The following is a 22,228-nucleotide window of genomic DNA, read 5'->3' as shown; positions in this document are numbered from 1 at the left end:
TATTCCTGTAGTGCGTTGTACAATTATTGTTGTTGTTTGTCCTCCATCAGCTGGAATCCTTTTTGAAATCCCTTAAGTTCGTCTATAAAGTACTCACATTATATAATAGTAAGGTACGTCTCGGAATTATGGTTACTAAAACGAGTGTGAATGTTTATTTGCTGGTATCCTTGTTCCTTGTTCTTGGTTGATTCACCCCTTTTTGTTGGTGTGGCGCGGGGTTTCAAACGGGAGCCACCAAAGTCGGAGCACAGGAGCAACCAAGAGAGAAGAGAAGATGTCGTCGTTGTCGGGGATCTAAAAGGAAATTTAGAACACGTGCTCGGGAAATTATATGTGTTGTGTGTAATGCGTGGAAGCGGAAGGGTACATATACAAATGAAAGAAGGCAAGGTAAAGGAGGAATGGTTTGGTGTTACACCACTCGTCTATGCCCTGGTCCTCTTTTTATCGCTACAACCAACTACGAATGCCAACTAGATAGGTATGAGTATATTATATGGATGGTGTACCTACCATCAGCACGCAGAAAACATCGCAGCCACTAAAGGATTGTCGTTGTAAATTTTCTGCCTGGTTAAATAGCTGGGGTGTTGGGTTTGGTTGCGTTGGTTGGTTTGGTATAGTGCGTCATTAAATACGCAGTGGTTTATAAAAGCAATTGTATGCCTAGTTTTATACACACATATCTAGATTAAGTATATATGCGGATATATTTTATAATATAAACACATATAAAAAAAAAAAGGGAAACATATTTATATCGTTTTTTTGGTTGTATGCTATTTATATTTTAAAATAGCAAAAGCAACGAATACAGTGGGATTTTTTAAACAAAAATTTTAGTCCTTTTTTGTACGTTATTAGTGATTGATTTAATCTTCACATCTGTGTTACATCCAGGCAGCTATAGAGGATTTTGAGAGCGAGGCAACTTTTTATAAAAAAGAATCAGCAAGTATTTGTAGCCAAAATAAATGTGATTTGTACAGCATTGACGAAAAGGAACTCTACTCCCATCCAAAAAAAAAAAAAAAACTGGCCAAATATACACATAACCAAAAAGTCTGAAAGCCTTTCCCGCTGATCTATACCAAACATCGAGTTCATCAAACTATAAGACCTTCAAGAAACCAGACTCTGAAGTTCTGCCAGCAAGTATCTAATTATTTTCGATCTGAAGAAACCAAGCACGTTTAATAAGGTTAACGATCTACTAATTCCTACAAAAGTCGTCAGCACAAAGCCAAAACTGCGAATCTCCATTTTTGGATATTTTCACTATAATCCGCCATTTTACTTGTTATCGGTCCCTCTATTCACTGCGTCGACCCCAATTCTATATGTTGCCCAACAGCTTTAACTATTAATGCCTGTTGCACGTATTTCCATGAGTTTCCGAAACTTTGAAGCAAAGATAGAAGGGCAAATGTTGTTTAGCTTCCAAACTTTAAACTTGCGAAAATTGTTTAAACGGATTTAAGAATTGAATTAAGGCTGATGTCTTTCCTAAGCTAAATATTAGAAAAACTTCCATTTTTTCTAGCGAAAAAAAAAAATCAATATTGAAGCACTCCACTATTCATTCTCTATTAAAATGCACCAGGTCACTGTTGGATGTGTTGTTAATAGCGAAAAAGTATTCGGGAGTTTTTTTGCACACAAGGACTCATTAACAAGACCTGCCAAATTAAAGTCTTCATAATCTAATAATAATAAAATATTGCAGACAGACAAGAAAGCGTAGAGCGCGTTTTATTTTTGTGTACTTTTGTGTAGTCTGAAAAAAGTTCTCTACACTTTTTGTACGAACAATTTGTCAGTCAAATTATTTAATAGTTTTTAGTGCGTAAAATAAAGGGTATTTTTAGTTTTTGTTGTACATATTTTATTTTTAACTTTTTACGAGTATTCAAAAATAGGTGAACATTAATATTTCTAAAGTCCCTCTCTTGAAATCCTATGTACCTGCAAATTGAAGTTTTTGAATCCTTACTACATAAAATAGGCTTAAATTGATTCGGGCTGCTTCTACCCTCTAATCCCTCCCATTTTAGTGTTCAGAACTTTAAAACCAATGTGCATCGGTATCTCCTTTTACATCCCTTCCTCTTTTCCTAAAGCTCGTACTGTGTATATATACATAATAAGGGTACCCAAAACCCCTTTAGTGCGCGCTCATTATAAAAAAAAAAAAAAAAAACAAAAAAAAATACCCCGCACTATCATAATAATGAGTTGTTGTCTGAACTATAGATATGCAAGATTTCAGCTCGATACGATGATTGTCAGAAACTCAAAATTAATTGAGGGTATTTGAACCCCTCCCCTGGATCAGTATCACAACAAATTGAGCTGTCACCGAAACTTAAAATATGTACAAAGTTCTAGTTTGATACCATAATTGAAAGTATGTCACAATTAGTTTAAGGTGTTTATACCCTCAAAACCCTGCCTTTAAGCTCCCACCTCCAAAAATTCTGTTATTATTCGAATTACATAAATGTACAAACTTTCAGTTCTATACAATTGTTGGAAGTGGGTCAAAATTGATTTGGGGTGTTTCGACTCCCAATGCCTCTCCCTTGGGTCCGCACTTTCAAAGAATAATGAAAGAAAAATGACACCAACATCCGAATAACATATACAATACATACAAAATATACGAAGTTTAAGTTCATTACAAAAGTTAGAAGTATGCCAAAATTTATTCGCGGTGCTTTAAATGAAAGGCACCGGAAGGGGGTGGCTTCTAATGAGATCTTAAAGAAGCTTAACAGAACCTTTTCCGAAGCTGAAATTTCCGAAAATGACAAACCTATACAAAAAAAAAATAATTTAATATTTCTATTATTTTGAAATGGTATCACTTGACATTTATTTGATGATTTATTTATTTGGTCTTATACTTATTTCTTCCATAAAGCTGTTAAGAAGCTGTTAAATAAGTCTTTTCGAAATCCCTACTTCATTTTCTATTCTATGCGCTCACTGATATCTTACCTAAGTTCGAAGGCTCTTATTATAACTAAACAACTCTTAAACGAAGTTATAACTTCTGTAAATTTCTCCAAAGGAAAACATTATAAAAGCTATTAGCAGTAAAATGCAAGTTTTAGTCAAAGGTGATAAAAATTAAAACTTGGGTTAAAAAGTTAAAGATGTTGTATTTCTCTTGAACGATATATGTAGCTCTTTCTGCAGTCACTTTTTTGACATAAAATATATTTGCGTAACGTTTTCTAGATTGTGTTCGCCTTTTAACTTGCTTTTTATTTAACTTTATTTAAGTTTACCGCATATTTTTTAAACAATTGCCAATTTTAAGGAGACAAATATTTTTCATCCAACTAATATTATACTCATTTTTAAAGCACTCTTAATTTATTAACCAACTTTTTCCTTCCAATTACCCCAATGTACCCTATATTAGTGTAAAGTATATATCTCCACGTATACAATACACATGTATAAACGAACGTATCTATATGGGCCATAGATTCCTTTTGTGGCAAAAAGTTTTTGTTGCCAGAGTTATTATTATATTTATGTATTGTGTACCTTAATTATTTTCATTCAAAAAAGGCTTAGAGTAATTTATTTAACACTTACTTAGTGTTGGGGATTACCTAGTTTATATTTATATTATGGTTTCGGTCAGTATGTGTGTTTTAGATAGAGCGAGTGAAGGGACGAGGGAAGCTTAGGGTAAAATTTTATATTTTCAAAAAATAATTTCAAAAACCTTCCTAACCATTTACCTTTCCCTTTTTTTTGCTTTGAAAGGTGACATTTCAAATGAGAGAGGATATTATAATATATGTAGAGTAGGTAGAGGTATTTCTAGAGGGGATTAATGATGGTGTATAACGATGATGATGCGCAAAGTGGAGTTAATTAACTATAGAGATTTATCATCTTTCATTTATAGTACCTATATTTCGACTGCGGAATCTCTTGGGTAAAAAACCTTACTTAAATATTTAAAGGCAAAAGTGTATACAAAATGGTATGTGTTTGAGAGAACGAATGAATATTTTGTTTCTAAATAGTTAAAAACTCACAACTCGACTCGACCTGATGTAAAACGATTAATTGCTTTTGTGGAAACGTGCAAATTTGTCTCTCTTTCATGTTTTATTGTGTTTTTAAGATAAATTTTTGTCCATTAATTTTAAATACAAGAGATTTAAAAAGGCTTTACTGCTGGTGCTTTTGGGTTAAATTGGAATCTTGTTGGCTTTTAAGTTAGTGAAAAACTTTGCATTACCTTGAAAATGATTTAAGAAATGTTGAAGCATTTGGACAGATGGTCATTTTTTATGTTTGATTTGGGAAGCGAAAGCGAAAGTATGTGCGATTTCTTTGTAAGTAAAAGATTGTCGGATCGATTTTTTGTATTTTTGTTTTTACAAGCATGGTTCTTTTGTTCTTTTTTATTTATTTTTGTATTACTTTGGAATATTAAGACATCATTAATTTGTATTGATTTAACATTTAAGCCATCACAAAATGTCTTTACATCTAGCGCTAACATCTTTGTTTATTATGTATACAGGTTTAACAAAGATGATCACTCTGGTGTATACGTAACTTTTTTTTATTGGCATACATAATTTCTTCTATTCATAAATTTCAATTGCTGTTGAATTGTTCGAGCATATTTTAAAAAATGGGATTCAGTACTTGTTAGAAATAGTCAAAAGTCAAATAACAATTGACTTATATGTTAACTTCTACAAAAAACAAATATTGTAAGATTAGCAGCTCCTTCCTTCAAATCATCAAAATTGAAACATTTCTTCTCTCGTCCATCACCCCTAATAAAAAAAAAAAAGTACAACCAAATTCTAATATCAAAGTAGGTTCATAGAACCGATCGGAAAATCTACAACAATGACACACAAAAAGATTAGATTTCCGGAATAGGAAAAAAAAAATTTAAACAAAATTCAGAAAGTTAAAAAAAAATCTTCGAATTACATAATAAAGAACTTAAGTTTTTTTGATTATGAACATAATATTTTGTTTTTTATTCTTTTTTTTTATTATTATAAAAAATAAATTAAAACATAAAAATAATAAAAACAAAATAAATTTTTTTTTTGACAAATTTAAGACACACTAATGTGTGTTACGCATACGAGGACATAAAAGAGATTTATCAACATTGATTAAAGCCTAGTTTGTTCAGTGTTCACACTCGATTATCTTTTAGTAAAGGATTTTCCTTGGAATAATCCTTTTGCTTTATAATAATTACAATTTAAGTATACAGGATAGATAGATTTTTTCGGGGAACGAAATACAGGAAGGCTGATTTTTCCAAATCTGAAAGAAAGGTTTTAGAAAAGCTTAAGTCCTGCTTTTCCGCCATTTTGAAAAACGTGAATTGGTGTATATCTCCCAAACTTATTTAGTTTGTAGGTAATATAAACATCGTTTCTTGTGCATCCACTGTTTTTTAGCACCCTTTGAGGTTATGTCGTTTTATTTTTTCGTTTTTTTTTTCAATTTTTCTCATTCTCTATACTAGTTACATCAAATTGCAGAACATGAAATTTCCAATAATTTGGTATACTTTTAAAGATAATGTGACTTTTCAAACCAAAGATACGGAACCTTAAAGAGCAATTCCTCTCAATATTTTCAAACAATATACTAATAAGTTTTTGCATAAGGTATGAAAAAAAAATCTAAATCATGTACGTTATGTAAAAACAAGACAAATATGAGAGGTATGAATGTATATCCCATTATTTATGTCTGATGGCAAATTTCCTCCAAATATAAAAATTAAAATAAAAAAAAAATAATGGTAAAACTTACAATTTTGTGGTATATTTTGTTTAACGTCCAACATTCATTCTTTATTTTTTTTAATAAATTTTAAAAATCAGTTTCCAAAAATTTTTCAAGTTGTTCAAAATTTTGAGTGTGAAAATTAAATTTTCAAAAAAATTGACTTATTAAAAAAATTAGATAGATGTATAAAACCACCTGCAATCGTTTGTCCACCTCGAGTTCGATACACATACCAAATATTATCGTTTTTAAACCCTCCGTTTATGAGATATTCAAAAACTAATTTTTTTTCAAAAATTCAAACTAATGTCGTTTGTCCACTTTGAGTTCTTTACGTATATCAAAAATCATCGTTTGTTCACCCACCGCTTAGGAGATAAACTCTGACAAAATGTCATTTTTTCTAAAATCCCCAAAAATTTTTTGTTTCAAAAATTCAAACTGCAAAAAAAAAACAAAAAAATTCAAATTCCCCAAAAATTACTTTTTTCAAAAATTCAAATTTCTGTCGTTTTTCAACGACGATTTTCGTTTATTTTCCAAATTTAATTTTACGCATCTTTTTGGATTATTTTTGTAGAGCGGATTAAAAATTTTTAAAACTCGGCTCCTTGCTTCTTAAATATTCTGGCAACCATGTTATGAATTAAAATATGAGTTTGTTAAAACTGGCTCGTTTGGTTCGAATATCCCACCTTTATACCAGTGCGAAAACTGCGTAGCTCTGATTAGATATTGAAATTCAAATAATGCTTCTTTTTAACGAGGAGATTAAATAGATTAAATCTGATGAAAATCTTAAGTTCAATGTTTTTATGTTTTCCCACAAGTCGCACGTTGAAATACGCATATTGTCTATACATACCACCGTACTTCCCAAAATGTCTAGGTCTAATTCTAAAAAATTCATATTTTTCAATTACGAGCATACATTTTTTTTTTTTTTTTTTGTTAAATAAAATTCATTGAAATTGACTTGAATTGCCTCACATCTCATCTCATCTAGATGAAACATCATCATGACTCATATAATAAAGAGAACAAAAAAAAGTATATCTCTTATCAAACCCACGCATCTAACCTAAATTCGGTTGCCCAAAAATGCAAATCAGTAGTAGATTCATATATACATTTATTTATTCTATACAAGACAAGAAAAAAAAAAATGCATAAAACATTCTTGACTACATTTTGAAATCTCCTCTTCTCTTTCTTCAATTTGTTTGAATTCTTTATATATTTGGATAACAAACGCCAAGTTATTTCATTCATTTTAATTTTTTTTTTTTTTTCGTTTATTTATTGTTTCCTCTTTTTTCTGACTTTATCATTAACCAAAGATTTTGGTTTGTTTTTCTTGAATAACTTAATGTCTTCATCTCGACTATCGGATTCCTCGCGATATGAGGTCAGCAATAAAAGAAAAAATACTCGTATATCATCTTTCCCGATCCACCACAAAAAAATTAAATTATGAATATTAAATAATGTACAATCAGTAAAATTGAGATATTCAAATGTGACACAATGAAATTTTATATCTATTTATGATATTTTCTTCTTCTAACAAAACAAAAACATAACCTAACAAAAAATTGTTTACAAAAAAAAAAAAAAAACCAACAATATTTAAGATGTTTTTATAGGTTTGTTGGTTTTCTTCTTCTTGATTTGAATTGGGTTGGTTAAACTCTACTTTATTTCCCACCCCGCATAAATTCAAATAATTTAAATATGGCGCCAGATCCGCCAGACTGTTTAAGTGTTGCTTTGTTAGTTCAACAAAAAAAAACTAATAGAACACCTGCAGAGGGCGACAAGGAAATGTATACAACAACAACAAATACAATAAAAATAATAATAATACTCAAATGTTTAGTTCTATTCCCTTTTTCATCTTGTTGGCTCTCTTATAGAAATGAGAAACCCATTATAGAAGTAAAATTCTATTCAATTTTTTTGATATCCCACGGGCATATCTACTACAACAACCCGGAGGGTGCATAACCTCAAAAACTACTACAACACAGAACATAACAAAAAAAAAAGAAAAAAGAACACCATGCTGATGCAATGGAAAATATACACCAACCACTTCCAGCTTCAGCCACTGCTGATGTTGAAGTTTGAAATTGAGTTTTTACTTAACGAAAGAACTTCGAAATAAGTGGAAAGTAATAGTTTTTTTTTTTTTTGTATTTTTGGTTTTTTGTTCAAGTGGTTATGTCATATTCTGGCGTTACAACTCTTCTGCATTCCTTCCTCTTTTCTAATGTGTCAGAAATTCAAAAGTTATATGTATTTTCTATACCTTAAGGTATATTGCTACGGTAGCTAGTTAAAAACTTATCGAATACCTTAAGGGTTGAGGATAAAACTGTTAACATCACAATGCCAATGAGATTTTTGTAATCTGTGTTCGACTTGTACTTTTTCGTGAGCGAATAGAAAACACTAAAGTTTTTCTAGTTAGTATTAGACTTTGAAAAAACGTCAAATCGTAGTTTGTGTTAAGTGTCAACGTCAAAAGTGGCGGCCAGTATTTTGATGAAACGGACAGATAGATGATAGCTACAAGGTCAAGAAAAGTGAATTTCTAGAATTCTAGTCCATTTTTGTATGAATAAAGTTAACGCTTATTAAAAAAAGTTTGTTAATAAATTTGCTTTAAAAGGATGTCCGAAGAGCTGTGACTTTTTTAGATCATGAGTCGAAACTTTATGGGAACTGTCAAATGTATTTGTTGTTATTTTCTTTTCTGACGTTTTCACGAAACTGTTCTGTCATGTCCTGTTCTTATCTAACTATTTCAGATAAGTTTCGAACAGAACTAATTAATTAATTAACAAACTTGATGGTGGATTTATACAAACATTTTGAACCAAATTGTAAACTGTGCTACTGACGAAAAGTACCATATAATCCTATGTATGTTTAGTCTAAGGTAAAGATTTTTTTTTAAAACATCAACTATTTCCTTTTGTTTTCTTTTCTAATAATCTTTGCATTGCTTATGAATAAATTTGTAATTTTTTTTTAAATTTTTAGTTAAAATTTTACTAATTTCTTGTTTATTTTACCAAAGTTCGACAAATTTTTTTCCGGTCGTATAAGTCATCTAAGGTCAGCAAATAATTTTCTTTCTCTTAATTTCTTTACATTAAGAGCGAGAGAAAACCTCGGATGGAAAGTAGATACCATTGTCATTTTCAATTTTAAAAACTTTACTTCACTTTATTCACCACGAAAATGTCAAATTTAACCAAGGTAAAGTTTTAACCTTGGATTCTAATTTGGATTTAATGCTGGGTCCACACTAGGTTGATCAACACGTTCAACAAACGTTCCAAATCGACATACTGAAGAGTTTGACCTTTCCACATTATTATAATTCTAGCTGATGCCTCCTATACATAAATTGAACCAGTTTGGACACGTTAATCTATTACTTACTCTGATCCATTGGAGGTGGTAGTTTACTCATTAGAAATGGGAGAAAAATCTGCATGCAGCGCAGAGCTGCATCATGTCTCTGTTTATAAATTCCATGCCAAGTTTCATTGCAGCCACAACAAAAATACAAAATACTTGCTATTTGGCATTACTGATATTGGCAGTTGACACAATCTATCATTCAAAAATTCAAATAACGTTCGTTTTGATTTTCTTAAATGGAATAACTAATTAAATTTATAAAAAAACATCTCCATCTCGTTTTGTTTTATAAATTCAATTATTTCTTTCATTCAAGGCTATCAATTTTTTTTTTTGACACATCTGTTTTAGCCATAAAACTAGTACTACATTTAACACATGATCTTCTACTCGAGGAGATGGAAATGTGTAGTTGTTGTACTAGATTTCTATTTTTGATTAGTCTACTACATCCAAAGGAACGTGGTTATTATATCAAATTGGAAAAAATGTTGAACAAATTAATCAACCTAGTGTGTACCCAGCTTAAAACGAATATAAAAGTTGACGCAGATTTATTCAGTTTAAAACAGTGATGTGAGTAGATGAAATCTATTACTTTCAAAGTTTTTCGACTTTGAATTACTCAGGAACTCATCGCTTTCGTTTATGGTGGCAGCTAGACTATGATACACCCTATATAAAACAGTGTTGAATTCTGAAAAGTGCTTCCTCATTCCTTAAACTAAATATTCTGTTGGCATGATAATTAAGTTGCGTCGAATATTGAAGTTTTAATATAGGACGGGTCATCGTCAAACCCCTATGTACGTGCTACAATGTGCCGCATTTAATTAACTTCGCAAAAGAATTTTTTTTTCTATAAAAAATTTTGTTTTTTCTTCCCTTCTATTGTCCCAAAGATGTTTTTTTTTAGCTTATTGTCAATATAACAAAAGTTTTTTTTTATCATCGGATTCCAATAAAAAGCGTTAGATGTTTTTAATGTAATGTCGTCGTTTATCGGCTTAGTTTACAGTCATTTTTATTGGTTTTGGCAAATTACATTTCTCCTATAGTTACCTACCTACTATGTCGTTATTATTTTTCTTTCTTATATTTCATTCATTTACGTGTTTCGGAATCCTAATTGCCTGTTTAATGGTTTTCTGATAAAAGAGAGAGAAAGAGATCGACAAAATGGGGGCCAAATGGGGGACCAATCCTCGTTAGCAGGGTTATTTTATTTTCTTGATTAATACTTTTAAAAAGTTTTATTTCATAGAAATAAAAGAAATACTTTAGTTAAGGTCCTTTGATAGTCCTTAACACAGAACTATTGTATTTAGATGTAGTCGAATTAAAAGAAAATCTTATTTTTGAAACAACTAGCTTGAAGGTCCAACCATAATAGACGGAAGCAAACGGGTGCTAATGTCAAAAATTAACGTACCGACAACGTGACACATGTCATCTTTTCATATCGTCAAAAGCGATATGGAATCTCTATTTCACGTCCGAAAATAAAACTGAACGAAACTGATTAATCAGCTTTATAGGTGCGCCATATCATTTGCTTGTGTTCGTATATTTTCATAAAATGCCTAGCGCTCTATGATCACTGTTATAGTTGGGCCTAAAAAATAAATTATTGCGTTCTGTCCATCAACCAGCTGTCAAAATTACTTTAGTTACCTTCAGTCGATAGCAGTTGAAAGCTAAATTTGACGAAAACTTAACGAATATTAGGAATTGCCTCCAATTTGTAAAAACTGATGTTCGCTTAACTTTTTTTTGTTATCGATAGTCAAATAGCTAAAGCTGTCATTTATGACATTTCTTTGACATTTATTATAATCAATAAGGAATAAAAGATAAATTGTGTACATTGTATAAGATAGACTTTATACGAAGAAAAGTTATTGAAAAATCTACTACAAAATCTGCGTTAAAGTATTGTCCATTTGACAGTTCTATCGTCTATCTACAACCGTGTTTAAGGTCCAACTGATACTGCTTTTATTAATGTCGTTATTTCTTGCTGTTATTGTTTTTTTAAGCAAATCATTTCAAAATAAGCTTTTTTGAAAATATTTCCCCAGCAATAATTGACTTAAATTTATCGATTTTTCTTTCTCAATTAAATCCTTGATGAAAATTCATAGAAAAAAAAACACTTGAAAATAATTCAAGCAAATTCCTTAAACCAAAGTACCTACTAGAACGAAATAAAAAAACAAACAAACCAAACACATAGTTCCTCATAAATATTCTGGATTATTTTTTTATTAAAAAAAAAAAATCTATTTTTTGAAATCCATTTTCATTTCCATTTCCATCTGCATCTCAATTTCTCCAAAAAACACCAAACACGCCATATGTTCAAATAAAAAAATCAATCGAAAATTAAATCCATCTCTTCTCTAGATAGAATATTGCTATTAGAGATGAGAGAGAAATGACTTAATTTTATTCCGAATGACTGACGAAGAATATTGAAGTGTGTATATTTTAAGTAGTAGAAGAACAAGAACTAAAAGAGAGAGACAGGGGAAAAGGGGGTTATAGAGTATGTTTAAGCAATTGAGCCATCCACTTTTTACTCCCAGACCAATTGTATCAATAAACACAACACACAAGAATAATAATAAGAAGAAGAATAAAATTCAAAGCCAAAAAGGGGCACTCTCATTCCCCTAAAGTGACATTTGACAAGACGAACAAGTTGAAATGATACATGTAAATATTGGTATTTATATTTATACTTATACACATTCTTTACATTTATATGAATTGTGTAGAATATAGACACAATTTATATTCTATGATGTAAAGCAATCAAGGGCATTGACAAGTTTTCTACATAAATTACCCTAGAGGAAGTGACGACAAATTGATGTTAGAAAAAAAAAAAACGTGTAACCCCTAAGTGGTGGTGCATTAGGAATTTCGAAATTAGTTTTATATTTTCTCATTTTGTCAAAGTGCTAGACGATTTTCTTGGTGCGATCTATTGAAATATTAATATGACAGATTTGTATACGCATTTGTGAAGATTTCTTTCTTTTTGTCATTTGTGACAGATGACAGATGTCAATAAAATGTGTGTCTGTTCATTAAGAGAAAGACATTTAGTGGGCTATTTACACGTGAAGCCAGCCATCAAAATCATTTTATAAATGTGACAGTAAAATGTCATCCATTTGACACTATAGGCCAGAGATATTTTTTTTTTCAATAAAATTAACATAAAAAATATGTTCTTGCTGGAACGTGCGACAATGAAAATATGACATTTGTCACACCTTTTATATTGTCAGTTTTATTTCTTCAATTTCCTTAATGTGCAGTGTGTTTTATGGAATGGTTTTTGAAAACATGTATTATATCTTAAAAGTAATGTTTTTATTGCTTTTGTTAAGTTTAAATTAAAATTAAACTTTGGTTAGAATATTAAATCGCTAATTATACTCGATCAGTTTGAAAGAACCATTTTCATATTTTGAAATTTACTGCAAAAGTAACGACAAATTGAGTACTCACATGTTTTTACTACGCGTTACTTTTGGTTTTAGTACCTGCATTCCTGCATAAATGATGTGGTTTGTTGTTACTTTGTATATTTCCAAAATTGAAGTTTTGAGAAAAACGGCTTCAAAGTTTTAGAAACTCATGCAATTTTATTGAAACTCGTGCAACGAAAATTTATAGTTTAGGCTTTCAGGCAGCAGATGGAGGATTGGCATCGACGTAGTAAATAGAGGGACCAATAACATGTATAATGACGCATTTAAGTGAAAATGTCAAAAAATGCAGTTTCGCGGTTTTTACGTTAAGCCGACGAAATGTTTGAAACTATTGAGGCGAAACGAAAAAATTTCAGTGGTCAAAAATGTATCCTCCTCTGGGAACAGGTTGGATTTATATCTTCAGAGAATACATTTTTGACAGCTGAAAATTTATTTTTTCAATGTGCCTGGCTACACGGTGATTTTTCAATCGCCTAAGCAGTGAGTTTGTTGTCAAGAAAGATGAGGAGTGAAGGGGGAAGATGCTCACAACGGAAACTGAATTTTCTGAGGGCAGTACAGTTCCATTGCTAAATTTTTCCTCTTTTTGACGTTTGTTCCTAGAAAATGTAAAAGTGGAACGTGACTGGGCACAACAGTGTTTGTGATTTTTCAATCGATTAAAAAATCACTGTGAAGCCAGGCACAATAGCATCAAACATTTATCCTCGGCTTAAACAGATTCAACTCTCTTTGACATTTGTCATTTTGACATTTGGTGTTTTTTTATTTTCGTGTTGGATTTTGAAAAATATGCTTTGTGTCCTTCATAGAAAGAGTAGACTTACGTCAAAATAAATTGGTTGGGTGAATACAATGTGAACATGAACATCGTCGGAGACCGTATGATGTAGGTATTATAAACTTTACATAATTAAATCAAATCTTTGTTCTTCACTTCCTCAGGACACAATATGTACGTTAGGTACCTACATTCATTTTATTGCTCTTTTAGCTCTTTCTTGTCAAAATTTTTAATTTAAGTTATTTATAAGTTAATTTGTTCTTCTGAGCAGGCTGAGCAGGTCTTAGTTTGATAATTTGCTAATATTTCCTCGACGACGTTTCAAGTGTGGTTACAAGCTTCTTCGGGACTCTAAGAAAAATAGTTCTAAAAAATTCGAATATGTATAAAATTAATACTTATCTTTAACGTTTTAATCTTAATGGCTTTCTTATTATCCTTAATCGATTTCTTGTTATAGATTTTTTTTTCTTTTTTTTCTCGTTTCGCTTCAAAATATCTATGAAAAAAGGTCCAAAGTTATAAACAATAAGATATTTATAAGCTTAGTTTTGAATTATTTGTTTGCTGAAACTTAAAAAACCCTTATCTTGTCTAATTAGCTAGCCTCAACTGAAATATTTAAACAAAACAAAAAAAAAATAAATACGTCTCTAGAGCATTTTGTCCCGGGCGCCATTTAAGGATACCTACTTGTACCACAATTGGATCTCTTTTCTTCATATTTAAAAAGTCAAACACTTATCATCACTTCATTTCTCTTGAGTCTAGACCTAACTTTTAAAGAACGGAACTAATTTACTTACAAATAGAACAATACGTACAGTCTTAGAAAAGTCAACCTATTTACGCACTTTGAAATGGCAAAAACTTTTTTCTTTGAAATAAAACCTTAAACAAAAGATCTTACCGAGAAAAGTATTTGAAGAATTTTTTTATTGTTGTGTTACTACTACTTAATGGTACATAGGTGTGTACTTTTTGACAAAGACATTTATACTCCCTGACATCGTACACAAAACATATTGTAATTAAGTAGGTCTTACAATTTCTTTATGTGCGTAAGAGCCGTAGATAGATGATACCAAAACCCCGAGACTCTAAAATCCTTTTGTTCAGAAGATTCTCTTTTGTTTTGTCGTGTGTGTGTGTGTGATAATTTCTAACCAGCATCATTAAGTCAGTAAAGAAACAAAAGACCTATAGAAGGTAGCTATGTCATATCAACCTACCTTCATTAAACTAAAAAACACCATAAAACTTATTGACGTTTACTCCCCAAAAAAAAAAAAACTCATCCATATTTAAATAGATCAACCTCTCTTATCTAAGCAAAAGTGATTGTTTTCATCTCTCTCTTGTATAAAACAACGACGACGAACGTAGTCAGACATAGCCTAAAGGCCTACTTTAAATTCGCATAATTCCCCCAATTTTAAGGATACAACAAAAAAAAAACTACCTACCAACAACAACAAAACAAACAGATAAAAATCTCTTTTACAACTTTTTTCAATAGCATATACAAAATAGTTGCTTAGAGCCTAGGATAAAAGTATGGGTAGATCCTCTCTAATAACCGGAAACGACAACGACAATGACAACGACGACAACCTTACCTATCATCAACTATTCTTTGCAAAATATTGCGCAATATTTTCCATTTTCTTAACAAAAAAAAAAAGAATACAAAAAGTAGGGAAGGACCAATTTCGAGAGCATAGCCAATGCTTACATAAACCAAAAAAAAAAAATATATAAAAACTGTCAACAACCTTGATCCCTTTTCATGCTCATTCATTTAAATTTTTCTATTCTATTCTTTATTTTTTTTGTCTTCGTTTTGTGATTTTGTTTTTATTTTTATTTTTTTTATAAAAGAGGAAATTTGTAAATGAAATAAATATCCGAAACGAATCTGAAACCCGTCCAGCCTCTTCTTCCGTCAAACCATTAAAAACTACGAAAAACAACAACAGTAATCTACTAAAAAAAAAAAAAAATAGAAGCAGACGCCTGGCACTTAAAGATTCCCTAAATAAAACAAACCTATACCCATAAACAAAAAATACCAAGACTGGAAACTTTCGTACGTCTTTCCCCCCAAAACCCTGTTGTGTACCGTGTTGTCTGTGAATATATGTGAAAGCCACCACGTTGGTAAATGACGTTAACACGCACACATTTATAGATTCACGACATTCAACACACATCGAACACGAACACAACGATAAGTTCACGACATTCACCACACCTCGCAGCTTGTAGGCAAACGTCAGTTGACCGCCGAGTTTCCAGTCTTGGTATTTTTTGTTTATGCCTATACCTACCACATGTGGTTTTTCGAAACACATTTCTTTCTTCAATTTGTATTTGAAAAATTACCTAAAGAAAAAAAAAACTTTAATTGTCAAGTGGAAACGAACCATAAAATACGGGCTCTTTTTCAATACAGTCTTGCCTTAAAGATTTAATTATATTATTAAAAAAAATACTCACCATTGACAGTTCTTGAGGTGAATACATTTAAGTAAAACACCACAGCAAATAGTCCAACAAATTGTCTGCGTTTATTATCCATCATAAATAATTATATATTTCGTTTTTATATTTATTGTTTTTGTTTTTCTGTTTATTATTTATTTTTTCTTGAAATTTATATCCCTTCTTATGTCTTGAATAAATAATCACCACACACAGGAATAAATGGCAGGATGAGCGTGGTGTGTGTGTATGTGAGAGAGAGATGGGTTGAATCATAAACAAAAAATACCAAGACTGGAAACTCGGCGGTCAACTGACGTTTGCCTACAAGCTGCGAGGTGTGGTGGATGTCGTGAACCTATCGTTGTGTTCGTGTCAAATGTGTGGTGAATGTCGTGAATCTATAAATGTGTGCGTGTTAACGTCATTTACCAACGTGGTGGCTTTCACATATATTCACAGACAGCACTGTACACAAAAGGGTTTCGGGGGGAAAGACGTACGAAAGTTTCCAGTCTTGGTATTTTTTGTTTATGGGTTGAATTTATGGTTGCTCTGTGTGCTGATGGTGGTGATGGTGTATTTGCTGCTGACAGTAGAAGAGAGAGATGTTTTAAGTGTGTGTTTGTGGGAAACGAACACGTCTCGCTCTCTACTCTGCTGCTGTGTGTTATCCTTCTTCTATTTTCGTCCTTTTGTTCTTTATGTCACTTTTTTTTTCGTTGTTTCTTTATAATTTTTTTTTTTTTCACCAAAAACTACTCCTCCCTTTTTAGAGATTTTTTTTTTATAAAAAAAAAAAGAATTTCTTATTTTTCACAAGAACAATATAAGAAAAAAAAATTCACCTCTCTTGTCTTGTGTTTCACACTTAAAATTTAGTTAAATTTTTGAAAATAAATTTTCCAATCAACAACAAGGACATCATCATGATGATTAGATTCATTCACTTTTTTATTTTCTCATCCTAAATTTTATATAAAAAACGATTTTTTTCTATAGACAAAAAAGAAGACACAAAATTAGAAAAGAAAACCATAAAATCGACACGTTTCTGAGTGATTTTTATTTGAAAAATTCATATTTTTTCAAAAACATTATTTCGTTCCCCCAAGAGGGAAGGAAAAAAAATCAAACAGAGCTAAAATTAGGAAAATAAACGCACACAACACGCATTTGAATCGAATGAAAAATTTAAGGAAAATCCATTCGTTGTTCTACTTCTTTGAGGAGAGGAATAAAGAAACACATGAGCACGATATAAACGACAACGACAGACGACACGACAATGATGAAGAAGAGATGGGAACATGGGAAAAACACAGAAGTTTTTGAAAGAACATTTCATTAAAATGCACATTATTTTCTGGAAATATTGGAATTTGGAAAATTGGGAAAAGAAATTTCTCTCTCCATTTTCCATTTTTCCAAAGATAAAGTTTCTCAATCTCTCTCAATTTTCTATTTCTCACTCTCATCTTTGGATGCATTTTGGAGGGATATTCTTTATTTTATTTGTTTTTTGTTTTATCAAAATCGAATCGAATGGAAAAACAAAATATTATTTTTTTCTTTTCTTTTTTTATCGTGTTCGTTTTAAGTGAAGTTGAAGATGAGAGATGATATAGAGGGCAATGTGACGTGAGTGAGATATGATGAGAAAAATTCAAAACAAGACAACATCGCAAAGCGGCTGCTGCTGTCATTCACCCACCACTGCACACAGCACAGCGACAGCAGCAGCATAACCAAAAGACGATAAAAATAAATTGTACCCCGAAAAATTGGGAAACCAGAACATTTTTGTTGGTTTAATATTCCAGAAAAAAAAAAAAAAAAATAGAGGCCTTCCGCTGCAACGACAATGGAGACGACGACAGAACAGTAGAACGAGAAAGAATGGTTCTTTATTTTGATATATCAAAAACAAGTACTTAAATTAATAGGATACAAAAATTTCAAAAATCAGTCTTTTAAAGTTCATGAATTGACAGATAGTGAAAAACCTAGCTTTCCTCTATCTGTCAAACCATGAGCCTTCAATTTTCATGGTAGAATATGTTCACGAAACAACTGATAAACCAAAAATATAACTAAGGCCGTGTGTGAATTGCGTTAAATAGTTAACACCGTGTAAAATTTTTGACACTATTAAGGTTTATAAAAAAATTTCAGCTGTATGGATTATTGTTTAAAATTTTCCTGCCTTTTTTCTGCCATGATACTCCTTTTTAATAAAAAAAAAGAACAAAACCATCTGCAAAAAAAATTTAACTCAAATTTAACCAGGTCCCAGAGCCCAATAAATTTTTAACAACTGAAAATTTTTTATTCACCTCAATAGCGTCAAAAATTGTACACGGTGTTAACAATTTAACGCAATTCACACACGGCCTAATGCATAGATTTGAGGTGAGGATATTCCATAATGACGCTTTGTAATTAAAATTTGACAACTGAACTACTTCGGAGGGCCTTAAAATTTCCTTAGAAATGCATCCATACGAATACCTACTGAACTTGTCTATGATTATTATTATAACGATTACCAACTTTTAATTTGAATTCAGTTACTCATCGAGCAAAACAAAAAACTTTTGTATTAAAAAAATGATTATAAGTACCCATATTATTAATTTTTAATTAATTATTTTTGTCAAAAAAGCTTGACAAAAGTAAAAAAGAATCATTCATTTTTACAGAAAATATAATAGTGAAAACTTCTTTTTTTTTTTTGAAAATTTGTATGTTTCCCTATAGCTTCAATCAAGCGCCTTCATTCTTCAGTGAAAACTTTTCAAACATAGCTAATTAAATTGTAGTTTGAGCTTGACATCATTCTGCCACTCGGCATAAAGCATTTTCGGTAGGTAATTTTGGACTGTTATAAGGTTTTCTGAAAATGTTCCCTTGGCAAGCTCCGAGGGACGTTTTCTATTGGGCTTTTAAGCCAAACGTCAGTGTCGAAGAAAAAATAAAAAAAAAAAACAGAAAAAAAACTTTTGACATTTCAATTCTGAGGAAAAGTGGCGTGTATTATGCATGTACGCTTTTGTTTTCCTCAGAATTGACTTGATTTGATTGGTTGGTTTTGTCTTGTACTTCTTTAATAAACAGTTATGATAGAAAGGAAAAAGACAAAGACGATTGCTTAAAAGCCCAATTTCCTCAAATTTTCTTATTAACCCTTAACTATAGTGGTGGGTCCAGGGGACCCACATCTACTTTTAAAAAGTTAATAAAAACCGTTGAAAATGAATTTTCTCTTTTTTTTTTTTATTTTTTTATTTTTTTTTAAATTGTTATCTTTTGATGCTTAAAAACAAAATTTATAAAAAAATTCAATTTTGTATTTTATTTTATCATTTCAAAACACCACAAATTTTCACCACTATAGTTAAGGGTTAAGGAATAAGGTGACACTTGAACCTTATGACAAGGGCCCCATTTCGCATGAGTATAGAAACTTCGCTCTTTACTAAGCTCTTTTTTGTCTTGGTCTTGCGCTATGGTGGTATCTGCAATGTAAAAAGGGTCTAATAATCTTCCTTAGATAGAAGGAGCTGTTAATTAGATGTTGATTTAATATTGGCAAAAACTGCGTTTTTAAGTTATTAGTAAGTAAATAGGACCTGACAAATTGATATCTTTCCAGCAATTAAAAGTTTCCGAGTAAAACCCCAAGTCCCGTTTTTTTAAAAATGGCAGATTTAATAGTGTGGAGGTCCAGGGGCCACAAAAAAAGTAGAGGACAATTCTCGCTTCTCCCCCAATTATTTATTAAATAAATTGAACATTTTTGTTGGTCCAGTTTTTGAAAAACCATATTTTGAGAAAAAACATTCTTTATTTTAAGCATATGATACAGTGGTGGCAAAATAGTTAGAAACATCCTTCTTTGTTTACAAAATGTTATTTTTTTCTTACTATAAATACAAAATATTTAACAAATTTTTAGCAAACACAAGTGATGATATAATCCTTGTAACATTTTAAGACAAAAATTTTAGAATTTATCCAACAAAAGAAAAATGAATGTTGCAAAAAATCTAAAATATAGTTGAGTTTTGTGTGGAAATATAATTAGAAACACTGAGGAAAATTTACTAAGAAATATCCTGTTTTTGATTTTTAGCATTTACATTTCCAAACTTGGTCAATTAATTAAACGTACAATTAATAAAAAGGACTATCACCAACTAATTTCTATTAGTTGGTTAATGTGGTTGCAGTCCTCGAAAAATGCCACATGTTCCAAAAAAAATAATAAAACGTCCTTAACAATATTCCTGACACACCAACCCCTTATATTTTAGAAAAAGAAGGTGCAATAAAGAGGAGATCCTTAGTAAAACATCAAGCTCTTCAAATACCTCTATTAAAAAATATTTCTAATATTTTTTATTCATATTAAGAACATACAAACATTTTGAAAAGAAAGAGCGTGTTTCTAATTATTTTTCCACCACTGTATATCAATATCAGAGATTCAAAAAAATCATATTTTCCATAAATATATAAATCCTTTTCCTCTAGTTTTTATAAGCTTATTTTTAGAAAGCCGCAAGTTCATGGGGGTACTTTGTGCAACTAGGTAAAATTGCTATTTTATCTAAACATATTAAAATCCATTTAACATTTAAGGGAACAAGGCTTCGCTCCACTTTATGTATGTTCCTTTTGAGTTAAAATAAAATATAAAATATGTTCTCGAAAAGTTTTGCTTTTATATGATTTATTTTATTCTTGGGTGAGATTAATCACAATTCCCATTCCCAGATTTCAATAGTGGGAAAAAGTTATCACAAAACTAAGGTTTCTTCGTGCCACAATTTTTAAGGTTTCCAAATTAAAAACGGTGGAGGTTTTTGCAATAGTAAGATAGTTTTTTGAATTGCTAATACTTTAAGAATACCTATCATAATTTCATTTATTTTATTGACAAGAAATAAATTAAAACGTTCTCAGATAAATCTTGTCACCAATTTTAGAAGATTTGAAATTTTTGATTTGAAATTTAATTTTCGTCCTATTTTAGCTCCAGAATATTGCAGTTCTACTTTGAAGATAAAGTCCATGGTCTTCGGTCATTCATTTTTGTTCTTACTCTGAATTTTTGTCTTGAATCCGAAATGTTTAACTATAGGCCTTTTCCTTTGGGAGGTGGCAAAGTACCTAGCTACTACTAGTAGTTTACTAGTCTGATTAGACTAAAAGTACCGGAAAAATGTTTGAATCAAATTTTGACATATGAGGGATGTTTAGTTGGAAATATGTACAAATTTTTTAGTTGTAGATGTACCAAATGTATTTTTTTTTTTTGCTAATTTTAAGTTCGGCCATATTTATAAGACTAATCCATTAATTTTACCGACGTTTCGTTTGGTTTTTTGCCAACATCTTTAGGGGTTTTTGATTTTTATTATAGACCTTGAATATAATTATACATTTTTGAAGAACATTCTATTGTTTCTTGTCATACAGACTATAGGAAAATCCCTAAAAAGTGTGAGAAATCATCGACCGACACAGTACACACATCAGAGAAGCAGCAGCAGCAGCAACAGCAACTCTAAACAACCAAAAAGAACGAAACGAACCAACAAACGACAAAAGAAGAACAACGAAGAAAAGGGACACAAAGGGAGGAAAGAGCAAAGAACAAACACACAGTCACACACAGTTAAAAGGCAAGAGAATACCATACTGCACACATACACACACACACACACTATCAAAAAGCAAGGCAATATAAAATGATAAAACATATATTTTCAACTCCTTTCTTAGTATGTGTGTGGTGCAACGAGAAAATCAAAAAAGCAACAACAACAACAACAAAATAAACACATCGATGGACACCATCGACATATAACTAACTACGAAAGGCACGGGCGCGCGCCATGCCAACCATAAACAAAAAATACCAAGACTGGAAACTCGGCGGTCAACTGACGTTTGCCTACAAGCTGCGAGGTGTGGTGAATGTCGTGAACCTATCGTTGTGTTCGTGTCAAATGTGTGGTGAATGTCGTGAACCTATAAATGTGTGCGTGTTAACGTCATTTACCAACGTGGTGGCTTTCACATATATTCACAGACAGCACTGTCCACAAAAGGGTTTCGGGGGGAAAGACGTACGAAATTTTCCAGTCTTGGTATTTTTTGTTTATGATGCCAACCAGGAAAAGGTGTCATAATTTATGTTTTC

General features: G+C 31.1%; 1 protein-coding gene across 2 annotated transcripts in view; it reads right to left on the bottom strand.

Moving 5' to 3' along the window:
- LOC129917771 (roundabout homolog 3-like) overlaps positions 1–22,228 on the bottom strand; it is a 57,249-nt gene that overhangs the window by 34,289 nt on the left and 732 nt on the right. The window contains exon 2 of one of the 2 annotated variants that reach the window (XM_055997879.1): positions 16,033–16,207. In XM_055997879.1, the coding sequence (XP_055853854.1) occupies positions 16,033–16,117 (85 nt within the window). In that variant the 5' untranslated portion in view covers positions 16,118–16,207. Of the gene's footprint in view, positions 1–16,032; positions 16,285–22,228 lie in introns of those variants that run through there. The other variant, XM_055997878.1, reaches the window with a different exon arrangement.

Source organism: Episyrphus balteatus, chromosome 4 (genome assembly GCF_945859705.1).
Source record: "Episyrphus balteatus chromosome 4, idEpiBalt1.1, whole genome shotgun sequence".
Taxonomy (NCBI): domain Eukaryota; kingdom Metazoa; phylum Arthropoda; class Insecta; order Diptera; family Syrphidae; genus Episyrphus; species Episyrphus balteatus.
The sequence above is the reverse complement of the archived record's forward strand: the minus strand, read 5'-3'. Positions and strand labels throughout refer to the sequence as shown.